This window comes from Bos indicus, chromosome 8 (assembly GCF_029378745.1).
Source record: "Bos indicus isolate NIAB-ARS_2022 breed Sahiwal x Tharparkar chromosome 8, NIAB-ARS_B.indTharparkar_mat_pri_1.0, whole genome shotgun sequence".
Classification (NCBI taxonomy): Eukaryota; Metazoa; Chordata; class Mammalia; order Artiodactyla; family Bovidae; genus Bos; species Bos indicus.
Genome location: NC_091767.1, coordinates 75,586,859 through 75,600,930, shown reverse-complemented (window position 1 = coordinate 75,600,930; position 14,072 = coordinate 75,586,859). Strand labels below are relative to the sequence as shown.

The window sequence follows — 14,072 nt, the reverse complement described above, 5'->3', positions numbered from 1 at the left end:
ACAAATTTTAAAAGAAGGGTTTAATTAATTTTAAAGGCCAGAAGACAGGCTAACTGGCTTTCTGAGACAATGGCCATGCCTCATCTGACCACCAGAGGGCGGCCTCTTTCCAGCTTACTGCTTCCCAGCCCAAAGGTTCTGTATCCTCACATCATCACTACAAAAATTAGAGACCCATCCAAGCCAAGAGCACAGGGAGGACTGTGGGGGAGAGAGTATTACAACTAAGGACAAGAAGCTGGGATAAATCTAGTGCCATTGAATACAACAGCACCACTGAGAGCTAGTGAAGCAGTCTGAATCCCCGTCCTACCTGTGCAACACATAAATATGCCTGATGCTGCTCACAGGACAAGGGACTTATTCCTCACTTCTGAGTGTCTCCCCCAAAGGCCCAGCCTGTCTCACTTCCACAGTCAGTCTTGCAGGAAGGCACATGTCTATGTCCTTAACCCAGAGACCGAGCTAGGTCAGGTTTAAACAGACCCTTGTATCTAGGCCTGCCTTTGCAAACCAAAAACCTGGGTTCCACAGGCCTAAGAATTGGAAGAAAGGAGTGAAATGACACAAAATGGTTAGCTTCTGTTCCATCCCCAGCAAATCCGCTTACCACTCACTAACCTCCACCCTGCAGCGAAACATTCCTTGGCAATAAAGAAATCATCACAACAGGATATACCTTTTAGATTTTTATTAGTAGTTCTCTCTGAAGAATCAAAATAGTTAGCAAATTACTTTAGATTCATCAAGACTGTATATCCTTTGTATTTAGATCTTTAATGATGTACAACATAATACAAAACAAACCAAAGAGACTGATTTCTATGACTAGGTGTTATTCGTTGTGTCGTCCTAGAGCAGGGGCCGGAGGGAGAGGCTGTTCTCCAGGGAGAACTGAGGTGGAGTTAGTGTGGGGGACTAAATCATGGCCTGCTTTTTCCCTGCTTGATGTGCTGGGAAGGGACAAATGATTCCTTAAACTGACGACTGCTTCCTAGAGTTGGGGGCTCTAAAATCCTGGGTAGCAGAAGATTGTAGTCCAAACCAGGCCAAAAGAAACAGGCTGGGGCAGGGAAGTGTGGTAACTGCCTGGCAGAAAAGGCAAACTCAGGGCCCCAAGGGGTAAAGGGCATTCTCTGCACCTCAGAGACACTGCAGAACCAGTGTCACACTAAGTGACATTGTTAAAAGGGGAAAAAACAAAACCCTGGAAGAACCTTTCAATTGCACTCAACTTGGATTAGAGGTCAGCCCACTCTTGCGGACGAGGGAACATCTAGCCCCGAAGCAGCACTGAGTCTGGCCCCACCACCTCCTCCTCCCCAGCTCCTTCTGGCAGCTGGGCCAGGTTTCGGCTGAAGCCATACAAATCCCAAAAAGACCAGAGAAGTCAATCCGGAGGGCCAAGGCGGGAAGGACACTTCTCAGGATACAAATACTTTTAATATGGAAGGAGCCAGGACAGTTCTGGGGGCATGTGCATGCCCAAATCTTACCCACTTTCTCCCCAGCTCAGGACCTAGGCTTGTAGAGACTTGGCAAGCACAGTCTCCACACCTGACCTTCCACCCCCAAAAGAAAATCCGGAAGTGTGCCCCTTCTCCTTCCCCACAGGTGGGCTCCTCAGGGCCTCCTGCAGGGGTGGTTCTGTGGCAGGGCCGTGGCAGGGCCTCATCTCAGCTGGCTCCCGCCCGAGCCATGAGGTCTTCCAGAGCACTGTCCTGGTCGTTGTTGTGTAATAGCAGAGCTTCCTTAATATCTTTCAATTCAAAGCCCATTTCCTTAAATTTGCTCATTAACTGAAGAAATTCCATCATCTAAAGAGAAGTAAGAGAATACAGATTCAAGAAAGGGTTCTGGCCACATAGTACAGCTGAGCGGCAAAATACACGCCTAAGGGGCTGCTCGGGAGGGCATCCTTGCCGGAGCCTCTCAGGTCCCTGAGCAAGCAGAGGAGGGCCATGGAGGAAGACAGGTTGATGCCACAGCCAGGACCCAAATCTTACCGACCTTCATTCAGGTCCCACCATCCACATCCATGCTCCCACCTAGGAGCTCCAGCCTAGGCAAAATGACTAGCCATCTCCCCCATCATCCGAAAGTATGGCTTTTGCCCAAGTCATTTTTTTCCATCCCTTCCCTGGGATCTTTGACGGTCTTCAACCTGATACTTCCATGTGAGCCAAACATCCACATGCCTGTCTGGACACGGGAGATTCTTGCTCCAACTAGTTCTGCCTACAGTCAACGGGAGGGATGAAGGCTGTGGAACAGGAGTGCCCCCAAGACAGACTGCTTTGTCCCTTCTTTCCAGAGGGTTCCCATGAAGCATGGAGGCGCCTACCTTTTCCTCTGAACACTGCTGCATTTCCAGAGCCTCTTCCACCAAAAGAGGGTCGAAGCCCTTCTCACAGAGCTGTCCATGTGCAAAGAGATAGTCGAGAATCTAAGAAAACAAAGAGTTTAGCACCTACTACCACTGTTTTCTGTGCTTCCCAAAAGTCTTACACAGATCAACACGTCTGCTCCCCACCTTGACTGTTACATCCTGGATAGGACTTGACTTTGTACCTTGAACTGTGTCCAACACAGCAGGACCTCAGTGACTATTTGCTGACAGACACACCCTTCTAAATATGCACTGACAGTCTTCAAAAGAGTTCCTGTCACAGCTGACTCACATCTCCCAACTGACGTCAACCCCATAGCCTGGGCAGGATATTCTCCTAAGAAACCACCCAAGTCAGAAAGTGCCCCCAAGGCTTAGGGCTCCAGTACCCTAGATTAGAACTGCCTGGGTGCTTCTGACAGGATAGACATTTGTGGAAGAAGACATCTAACCATACCTCAAGCCTATTCTGCCACTGCCTCAGGAGAAGCAGAGAAGGGGGTAACTGGATAGGGTAGTCCTCAACTCCAGGACTCCCAAGTCTGTCCCTCAGCCCAGGTCCCAAAGCAGCCCCCAAAACACAAGCGCTGCTGGAAACCCCCAACAAAGCCCCCCCTGAGTCCTGCCCGCCCTCCCTAATCACAGGAAAAGACAATGGTGCTGTGAGTGAGGGACTCTAGGACAGAGGCAGGACACTTCCAGCTCCCGAGATCGGGGACCTCTCCCCTGCCCCTGGCCCTGTGGCTGGCTAACCACTCACCTGCTCGATATTCTCTCCTTTCTTCTTCATGGCTCTCAAGACACACTCGTATGAGTAGCCCATGTTGACCACTGTCTCCACACAGTGCCGCTCACTGGGGGACAGCGCCTGCAGTTCAGAGTGAGCCTGGGGACAGCTGGGAGTGTTGGGCACTTGTGACACTGAGAAATTAGGAGGTGTGACCTAGTGGGAAAGAAACAAAGGATTAAGGCAAGAAGACAGACCCAGGCCCCAGAAGACAAGTCACCGAAGTGGCCCAATCCAGGGGTTTATCAATCCTGACCTAATCAAACCTCCAGTCAAGTAACCTGCCTGCAAGAAAGGGTCAGATTTCTGGCCAGACGTCCTGAGGAAGAACAAAGAGGGGTACGGGAGCTCCAGCTGAGGGACAGAAAAGTTGGGAAGACACCTGCAAGTGTGGCTGTCCTCTGACCTCATCCCGCCTTGCAGAGTGAGGAAGCTCCATGAAAGCACATGCCCTTTCCTGCCCAAATCCCCTGGGTTTGCAGTGGAGAACGAAGTTCTGAAAAGCGCCTTTGGTAGCACCTTGCTGGCTGCTATGACTTCTCTCCAGGGCTCCATTATCCCTTTCCTAAACTGCCGTATCTGAGTACTAGAGGGATCATTAATCTCAAACCCCCTCACTCCGGAATTGACTGTCCCAGTAACCATGTCCATCACGTCCCAGTGTCGTCGTCACATCTATCACTGGGCTGGGTAGACGGCCAGCTCAGGGCTCCCATGCTCTGAGGGCACTGCCCTTCTGCCCCACACCGTGTACTGTGCTTTGATTCCCTGCAACAGCTACTGTCCTTCAAAAGCAAGGCTGAAGACTACCACCCCTCCAGGCTGTACCCTCAAGGACTGGAACATGGTCCCTAGGGCCCAGCCTCTACTGCACTGGCTACAGGCGGCCTACTCCTACCACCGGCCCCCAGCCTGACTGGACAGACTCCCAGACTTAAACCCTACCACCACTTCTGATAATAATCAGCCCCAAGGCAAAAAGGCAGCTCACTCCCAGGCTGAAGGACAGAACCACCATGGGAAAAGCTCTCTGACAACTTGGCTCATCTCCCAAGAACCAGGAAAAATCATCCAAGAAAATTTTATTTAACCCTCTCCTTTTTTGGGGGGGTGGGGGAGAGAAAGAGAGGAGGAAAGAAGCCTGCTTATCCTAGAAGCATGTTCAAAATTCTATAGCTATAACCAGATACTCTCCTCCAAGTCAGCTGGGGGAAGCCAAGAAGCCTCAAAGCCTGCAGTGTCTGCTGAACCCTCTCATCAGAGCACACTCCAGGCAGTACAGTCCTGGGGCTCAGTCATCAGGTTACAAGAGTCACGACAGGGCATGGGAACTGGAGCACACCAGTCTGGCCACTTTGCAGGCCCCAAGACTCTGTCTTTTTAGGGGCAGGCTCTGCCTGGGCCTGAAAATACCAATAGCCAAACAGCATCTTGTTCGCATTGCTGGCACAGTACTTCTCACACAAGAAGGAGCTCTCAGACGTTAGGTACAATGTCACTTGCAGTTCTGAATGCTGGAAGCCTGGCTCTGAGCTTGAAACTTACACAGCCCTGATATGCGTGTCTGTGTGCTCAGTGGCTCAGTCATAATCAACTCTCTGTGACCCAAGGACTGTAGCTCGCCAGGCTTCTCTGTCCTCAGAATTTTCCACAATGGGTTGCCATTTTCTCCTCTAAGGGATCTTCTCAACCCAGGGATTGAACCTGCATCTCCTGCGTCTCCTGCACTGGCAGGCGAATTCTTTACCACTGAGCCAGCTAGAAAAGCCTGGGCCCTGATACATTGATTCTACCTTCCAAAATCTACTAAAATGATAATAAAACTGTATTAACCTTAGAAAAAGAAGGCATAACAGAGGACAATGTATTTCAATGAAATTTTAGAAGGTGGAGTGCTAACGGAGGCAGAATAACTGGCAGAAACAGTGAAGTTAAAGTGGGAGATGGAGAGTCAGTCCAGCAGGAGACCCCTGAGAAGGTTTCAGCGTGTGGAAGCACCAGGTACTGTTGGGGTAAGGCTAAGTACGAAGGCAGTGATAGCAGAAAACCCTCAGGCAGACCTTCCCCAACCCACCTTCTGCAGAGATCCAAGGTTTACTCTAGAAAATCGGAATCAATACCAAAAAGGACTGAGGACACCAGGCACAGCATATGGCAGAATGAGGTATAAGAACCAAAACGGGATTGAGTAAGCCTCTTTCAGTATCCTCACTTTCTTTAGCCTTCAAGCAGAATTCTTAGATAAACTTTAATAGCCCCCAAGATCTTCATATGTTGATGTTTTACAGAGCTCCCTTCAAAGCCCTGGTGGCTCAGACAGTAAAGCGTCTGCCTGAGGGACAGGCAGAGGGAGACTCGGGTTCGATCCCTGGGTCAGGAAGATCCCCTGGAGAAGGAAATGGCGGCCCACTCTAGTACTCTTGCCTGGAAAATCCCATGGATGGAGGAGGCTGGTAGGCTACAGTCCGTGGGGTCGCAAAGAGTCGGTAACAACTGAGCGACCTCACTTTGACTTTCTTCAAAGCCTTCTCTGGTGGCTCAGATGGTAAAATCTGCCTGCAATGCAGGAGACCCACGTTCAATCCCTGGATCGGGAAGATCCCCTGGAGAAGGGAATGGCAACCCAGTCCAGTATTCTTGCCTGGAGAATTCCATGGACCGAGGAGCCATGGAAGTCAGGCTACAGTCCATGGAGTCACAAAGAATCAGACACAACTGAGTAACTTTCACTTCAAAGCCAACTAACTAGTCAGTCTTAACAACCAGCAGGCACACCCCAACATACATATTCCCCCCATTTTGACTGTTTTTCTTTTAGTGATTCACTCTTAAAAGTGAACAGAAAGCCAAAGCCAAGGACATAAGACCAAACCAGAAGAGAGAAAAGACAAAGCACTTGGAAATTTAAAATAAAGCTTTTATTTAAAAGATTATGAGATTTTTAAAAAATGGTATGATAGTCAAGGATACGTTTCAGATAGTAAAACATAAAGTCAAAGAGAGAGAAAAGAGACAGCAAATTAGAAAAACAGCCAAGGAGGTCCAACATCCAGCTTATAGGAAGAACAGAGAAAACAGAAAAGTATAACACCAAAAACAAACCACAACAACCAGATTTTGAAAACTGAGCTGAGCCTTTGCTTGAAAGGATCCAGGAGGGTCAAGCACAATAAGTGAAGATGAGCACAATAAGTGACATTTACACTGGTAAATGTCAAATCTCCAGAAATGAAAAAAGGATCCCTAAAGCTTTGGGAGTAGGGGAAGAAATCCGAATGGCACAGTACTGCTAGAAATCAGAGGTGCTTGTACTTCAATTTGAGAGCTTTCTGTTTTTAATTTTTATTTATTTATGGCTGCATGGGGTTTTCACTGCTGTGTGTGCACTTTTCTCTAGTTGCATCAAGCTGGGGCTACCCTCTAGCTGTGGTGCACAGGCTTCCGTGACGGTGGCTTCTGGTGTTGCGGAGCACGGCTCTAGGTGCGCAGGCTTCAGGAGTTGCAGCTCCCGGGCTCCAGAGCACAGCTTTGGCACCCGGGCTTAGCTGCTCCAAGGCATGTGGAATCTTCCCAACCAGGGACTGAACTCATGTCCCCCTGTTGGCAGGCAAATTCTTAACCAGTGGACCACCAGGAAGTCCCTGGAAGTTTTTTTTGTTTTTAAGGGAGTAACGTCTTAAAAATTTTTTAAGAAAAATGATCTTCAACTAAGAAATCTAAATTGAGCCAAACTATTATTCACACACGAGGATAAAATTTAGACATTTTTGGATATTCAAGGATTCAAAAACAATAGGTTAACTAACAAAATTGAATGTATTTGAATGAGAAAATTATCACTAGGTCTTTTGACACTCTTGGAGCATTTGGACAGAACTAGCAACAGGCATAAAGAAATTATACAATTTTTAATGGGGCAGTTAAACTATAAGAAATAAAAGCTACCAAGAAAATCCTCATCACCACCACAGTATACCATCCCAATCATAATATTAACTAACATTAACTGAACCAAAACTTGTGATATAAATATGATGAAAGATACAAGAAGGTGGAGCAAAGCCTACTATAAGGGCTAAATCCTCAACTTACTGTAACAGGAAGTATAAACTTGTCTAAAATTAATAAATTTAGAAAATGCAATGTAAGCATCCAATTTAAAAATAGAGATAAATCCCAGTATAAACAGTTTGAAGAGTTAAAAGTACCTGACTATGGGAAGCAAAACAAATCAGGGAGAAGTGAGGCAGGAAACTACTCTTTTTCAATACAAGCCTTTTAAATGCTACTTGGTTTCATTAAAATATTCTTGTATTACTTTGATAAAAATAAATTCATTTTTTATTTTTTAAAATGTTTCAGTTCTTCTTTGTGTCTTTCTTTTTCAAAGCTTTCTATTTTTTTCCTATTTTGTTTTTTGGCTGTGCCATGTGACTTGTGGGATCTTAGTCCTGTCCAGGAATGGAACCCAGGGCCATGGCAATGGAAGTGCCAATTCCTAACCACTGGACCGCAAGGGAAGCCTCTCCTTTTTTTAATCTAGAGATGGAGAGTGACTCTCTAAGTATTAAAACAATGGCAACATGAGAAATGATCAACAGATTCAAGCACCAAAAAGCTAAGAGATTATATATTATCAGAAATCATTTGAAATACAATTTAAGAGTGCACTGGCACTTCTCGTATCCTTCCTGGCTACAGGAAGTAAACTGAGAACTCAAGTACAAGGAAGAAGGCAAATGTTTCACTGAAGTTTATCTGACAGAGTGGAGAATATACAGCCATACCTAGAGAAAGAGAACCCGATGGCAGATGAGCCTAACCTGTGAGCAGAGCAAGGCCTCTGGCGGGGCTGAGCCACAGCGGGGCAGAGACACTGATGAGGGCTAGAGCAGGCAGCTCTGTGCTGCACAGAGTAAGGGCGCATCACAGGACTGTTCCTCTCAAGATAACCCCTGGAGTTCTCAACTGCTAACATTAGTTTATACAAACAATGACACATGAAAATCTGAAAAATGAGACCCGAACCCTGGGCCTGAAATAGATGACAAGAACTAAATTCTGGAAATTCCCTGGGAGTTCCCATGTGAAGGATGTATACGGGCCAGCTGACGACCATCACCCCCTACCTCCAGTCACTGTCTTGAAGAGAAGTGCTTCTCTCACCAGTAAAGGTTCCAACTAGCGGCTTCAAAGACTCACTAAGATAGAAAGCCATCCTAGAGCAAAGCCTAGGATGGAACTAGGCTTTGCTCCCTAGGAGTAAGGACCTCGGCTTCCTTAAAAGATCACCACAACTCCAAGTCTGTTTAAAGCTGCCCCCATAGGGCAGCAAATCCCCAGACCGGGATGAAGCAGGGACCCTACTACCCTAAAATGGATGGGCCCAAAACAAACTGCACAATCAGATGTGTCAAAGAATGATGAGTGTTCTGGTTTGAGAAATACCTTCTGTAATTAGTTCACCGGCTTTGGTCTCTCAATGGTTCACTTTAACACTCTTAAGTTAGATGGGGGTGAGGGTGGGAGATGGTGGTGGCTAAGGATCCCTAACCTTCTGGAGTGTTTTTAATTTCTCTAAAGCATGCAATGAATTAGGGAGCAGAGAGGAGTATCCTGCTGACTAGAGCCCAACCACAAACCAGGGCGAATTAGGATAAGGCCCATGCTAAGAGATGTTACAGGCTTCACTGGGGACTTCAACAGTAAAGAATCCACCTGCCAATGCAGAAGATATCCCTGGGTCAGGAAGATCCCCTGGAGAAGGAAATAGCAATCCACTCCAGTATTCTTGCCTGGGAAATCCCATGGACTTGAGGAGCCTGGTGAGCTACAGTCCTTGGGGTCGCAAAGAGGTAGACATGACTGAGCGACTAAACAAAAACAAGAGATGTTTATGCACTCTACTGAGTTTTCTGGGCCAAGGTCCATGGACATTTACAGGCAGCAGTAAGCTCTCTGACAATGGAAGCACTCACACAGAAACAATCACTTATCAAGAACGTTACCGCTGGGAACCTGCACTCTTTCTAAGGCAGGCCAAAGCTCATCTTTTCTACCAGCTAAGAGCAGGCTGATTATGGTTTCAGAGATATCCGACCAATATAATCAGGCTCCTTTTTGACTCTAAATACCGCCTTGATATGCTGTTATTTAAAAATCTGAACTGGTATAACAAAATCTTGGACTTCTATGATTTCTATTCTATAATACAATAACGTATTATTCTGTGCTGCTGCAACAACCACATAAAGTAACCTCCCTGTATATGCAACTTCTCTGTGTGACCAAATCAGATTTCCTTCAAGATGATACAGTTCAGCTCAGTCGCTGAGTCGTGTCCAACTCTTTGCGACCCCATGGACTGTAGCACGCCAGGCCTCCCTGTCCATCAGCAACACCCAGAGCTTGCTCAAACTCATGTCCATCGAGTCGGTGATGCCATCCAACCATCTCATCCTCTGTTGTTCCCCTCTCCTCCTGCCTTCAATCTTTCCCAGTATCAGGATCCTTTCCAATGAGTCAGTTCTTCACATCAGGTGGCCAAACTCAAGATGACACAAGTTACAATTTTTCTATCAATCCACCCTTCAACACTAAATCTGTTCCAATCTTCCCCTCTCCCTCCCTTTGGAGAAAATTACATAATTCTTAGTAGTAAGCCAAAAAAGAAGGAAAAAAGTAATTGCAGTATTAAAATCCACAGGTTTAAAAATGGCAAATTTCAACCTTTGGCTCAAACTTTCCCAGTTACTAAAGTACCACCTAGTTTAAAGAAACATAACCCCAAATCAGTCAAACACATAGGAGCCAACTTCAGGGCAGAATGAGATGGGAGGAGGGAGGAGAGGGAAGTAGGGAGAAGATAAAATAAGGAGTACCAAGTAAGTGTTAAAAAAAAAGTTAATAGGAAAAAGTAAAAAGGCACAAAGAGAGCAAACCTTTAAAAAATGCAAACACAAGACACGGCAGCATGGGAAACAGGCGGGAAAACATCATTCACATGCTACACATTATCTTTTTGAAGAAAAAGATTAAAATACAGGGAGGAAAAAATCATTACCAGGTTAGGTGCAAAGCTAATAATCCTTGTCCTCAGAAAAATAACCAGAACTACATGTACTTAATGTAATCAAGGTCAATTTGGTCATGCCCCATCCGTCCCTAATCTTGAAAAGAAGAATGTGAGGGTGGCAACTGCTAGGCAGGATTTAGAAATTTGTGGAGTTTTAATACAGGGCGTTTAAAAGGCTTACCGTGGGACGTGTATTTGGAGGTGCTGATTCTTCTGTGCACACAGACAAGACAGACAGGGAAGGCGTCTGGGGAGGGGTCAGGGTTGGCACCTCTGTGCCACTGTCCAAGTTCAAAGCTGAAAGCCCAAGGGTAGGATGCCCATTGAGCTCACTGGCACTGCTTTGGGTGGAAGGCTTTAGGAAATTCCAGAACGTGCCACTGCGGAGGCAGGATGTGCTATGGAAAGTGCTTGCCATCTTGGGTGTCTTCTGACTGCTGTCATCAGAGTCAAGTTTGGGGAAGGACAAGGACTTGATATTGCTCACTGCAGGAATGGGGGGGAGGGATACTTTGGAAGACAGCGACATCTTTTCACAGTTGCCCAGCTGTGGTAAGGTTACAAAGCCATTGGGTTTGTGAAGAGGCTTGAAATCTAGGGTGGCCCGCTCCAGGGAGGCCAGGACCTCCTCCTCCTGTAGCACAGACCCAGAGCCGCCTCGAGGCAAGTTACTGTCCAATAACTGGGCCATGATGGGTCCACTGGTTCCCACCAGAATGTTTCTCAGCTCTTCCTTCTCATCAATAGTTTTTAACTCCAGATTATCAAACGGATCTTCTTCACACTCGAAGTCAGCAGGGTTGAAGTCTGCCTTTGTGTGGGGCGGGCTGAGAACTTTCTGTTTCGTGGCACTGCTGCTGACCCGAGTGGGGGTGAGGATGCTGTTGTGCTGTAAGCTGGCAAGGATGGGGTTAATAGGAGGTGGCATGGCGGCTGCACCGTGAGTCTTGGAGAAGCTCATCTTGCTGTCACCCTCTGGGCCACTCTTGGAATTCACTGTAGCTTCTGCTTCCTCAGCCTTCCGCTCTGCTTCCCACTGGGCTTCTTGGATCTTCTTAATATCCTCAGCCCACTCAATGGTTTTCTTTTCCAAGGAGAAGTCATACTGCAAAAATATATCAGAGAAAAGTGTGAACCCAGGTGGCCATCCCTCCCCCACTGAATTCATTTCTTTCTCACCCTGGCACGAAGGAACTGGACGAGGCAGCATTTAAGATGTATGGGAGGATCCCGCCTCAGGAAAACTAAGACTTTCTAAGCTTGTAAGATTTAATCCGACTTTGCTCCCTGGTTACATATAGAAATTAATGAGAAAGAGCTCCCACCATCTCTAATCATATACCCAGGTCATATGTACCTTGCTGCTTCCTTTGCTTCTCTCCCCTCAGGCCATTTCCCTTCCTAGACTTCTTCACTGGTGGCTCAGGCAGAACTCAACCACCTCCTCTTATGAGGCTTTCCTGATGGCCCATTCCTTCCTCTGAACTCTTACATAGTATCTGTCTCTACCATTTGATGCTGAGCACATGTGACCATATGAAATCTTTCTCTAAAACATCTGCCCAACACTATCACAAGCCTCTTGTGGGCAGCAACTGGGCTTTAGACCCTCTTAAGATCTCTGTTATCTAACACAATGTCCTTTGTGCTCAATATAACAACAGGCCCTAGTATTTAAGAAGCACTTACAAGGTGCCATGCATGATTCTAAACACTTTTCATGTATTAGCTCTCTAGATTTTCTCAACATTACAACGGCTATGCTCAAGTTCATGACGCTGCTAAATGATAGAGCCTGGATCTGAACCCAGGCAGTATGACAATATATTCTATGCTCTAAAACACTACCAAATTACAATGAACAGATTGTACTCTAACTGTAGGAAAAGTGCTTATTAAGAAATCTAGACATATTCAAATTAAGATTTTTACAGTGCAAACTCAACAAAAACAAACCACCTCATAAAAATATGGCCAGAGGATCTGAGTAGAATCTTCCAAAGAAGCCATACAGATGGTCAGAGGCACATGAAAAGATGTTCAACATCACTAATTATTAGAGAAATGCAAATCAAAACCACAATAAGGTATCACCTCACGCCCATTAAAATGTCTGTTATCAAAAAGGCAAGAAATAACAAGTGTTGGAGAGAACGTGGAGTAAAGGGAATCTTCATACATATTGTTGGTGGGAGTAAATTGGCACAGCCACTGTGGAAAACAGTATGGAAACTTCTCAAAAGAATTACCAAATAATCCAGCAATTCCAAGAAGACACAAAGACCAATTCAAAAAGATAAAGGCACTCCTGTGTTCATCACTATTCACAGTACCAAGATACAGATACAATCTACATGCCCATCAGTGGATGAATGGATAAAGAAGATGTGGGGGAGGGGTGTGTGTTTATGTACGTACATATGTGTGTGCAACACACACACACACAACACACACAATATGAAATTTAAAAAAGAAAGATGAAATTTTGTCATCTGCAACATGGACAGACCTTGATGGCATTATACTAAGTGAAATAAGTCAGAAGGTGAAAGATATATACTTCATGAGTCCACATGTATATACACAAAAGCATACAAAACAAAAAAAGAACACAGAGAGAAAACAGATTAGTTATGAGCCGAGGGACAAAAATTGAGTAAAGAAGGTCAACAGTGTAGTGAGAGATGGAAACTAAATTCTGGAGGTAAGGATGCTGCAGTGTATACCCAAGTCAAAACAAAATGCTGTATACATGAAACTTCCACAAAGTTATAAATCAATGTTACCTCAATTTTCTACAAAAAGATTTTACAGTGTAAACTGAACAAAAATTCACTTCAAGGTTCCTTAATAGCTTTAAGCATTGTTCAGTCACTAAGTCATGTCTGACTCTTTGCAATCCCATGGACTACAGTACACCAGGTTTCCCTGTCCTTCACTATCTTCAGAATTTGGTCAAATTTATGTTTGTAGAGTCGGTGACACCATCAAACCATGTCCTCCTCCGTCACCCTCTTCTCCTCCTGCCTTCAATCTTTCTCTCCCAGCATGAGGGTCTTTTCCAAAGAGTCGGCTCTTTGCAGCAGGTGGCCAAAGTACTGGCGCTTCAGCTTCAGCCATCAGTTCTTCCAATGAATATTCAGGGTGGATTGCCTTTAGGATTGACTGGTTTGATCTCTCTGCTGTCCAGGGTACTCTCAAGAGTTTCAGTGCTACAATTCAAAAGCATCAATTCTTCAGCATCAGTTCTTCAGCACTCAGCCTTCTTTATGGTCCAACTCTCACATCCGTACCTGACTTGGAAAAACTATAGCTTTGACTGTATAGACCTTTGTCAGCAAAGTGATGTCTCTGCCTTTTCATATGCAGTCTACATGGGTCATAGCTTTTCTTCTAAGGAGCGTCTTTTAATTTCATGGCTGCAGTCACTGTCCACAGTGATTTTAGAGCCCAAGAAAATAAAATCATCACTGTTTCCACTTGCAGCTTCAAGTATCAAGTATAGATCAATTTATAAAATTTTCATTTGTATACTTGGAAAAAATTACCTATTATATTATACAAAATTCACCTAAACAGGAGTAAAAACCTCTGGTGTTCACCTAAGGCATCAAACAGTGTGTCTGGAGACACAATAAGAGTAAAGAGAGGAAAGAGGCCTACCACGACAAGAGTCTCAGAATAGAAAAAACACAGTGGAAGAAAGTAGGTTTCATCCCTAAACCTTTCAGCTGCAAACAACACAACAGAAGCCTGGAAATGCACATATCCAGAAGTTCATTTACACACTCCTGAGTCAGTTACTGGGCCTCCGAAAAAGA

At 45.5% G+C, this 14,072-nt stretch overlaps 1 protein-coding gene across 4 annotated transcripts in view; it reads right to left on the bottom strand.

The window, feature by feature from the left end:
• Window positions 1-676: 676 nt before the first annotated feature.
• UBAP1 (ubiquitin associated protein 1) overlaps window positions 677-14,072 on the bottom strand; it is a 71,235-nt gene continuing 57,839 nt past the window's right edge. For all 4 annotated transcript variants that reach the window (XM_070795012.1, XM_019966436.2, XM_019966435.2 and 1 more), the window contains 4 exons: window positions 10,433-11,356; window positions 3,150-3,332; window positions 2,345-2,446; window positions 677-1,817 (listed from right to left, as the gene is read on the bottom strand). In XM_070795012.1, coding sequence (XP_070651113.1) covers window positions 1,677-1,817; window positions 2,345-2,446; window positions 3,150-3,332; window positions 10,433-11,356 — 1,350 coding nt within the window. In that variant the 3' untranslated portion in view covers window positions 677-1,676. The remainder of the gene's footprint in view (window positions 1,818-2,344; window positions 2,447-3,149; window positions 3,333-10,432; window positions 11,357-14,072) is intronic.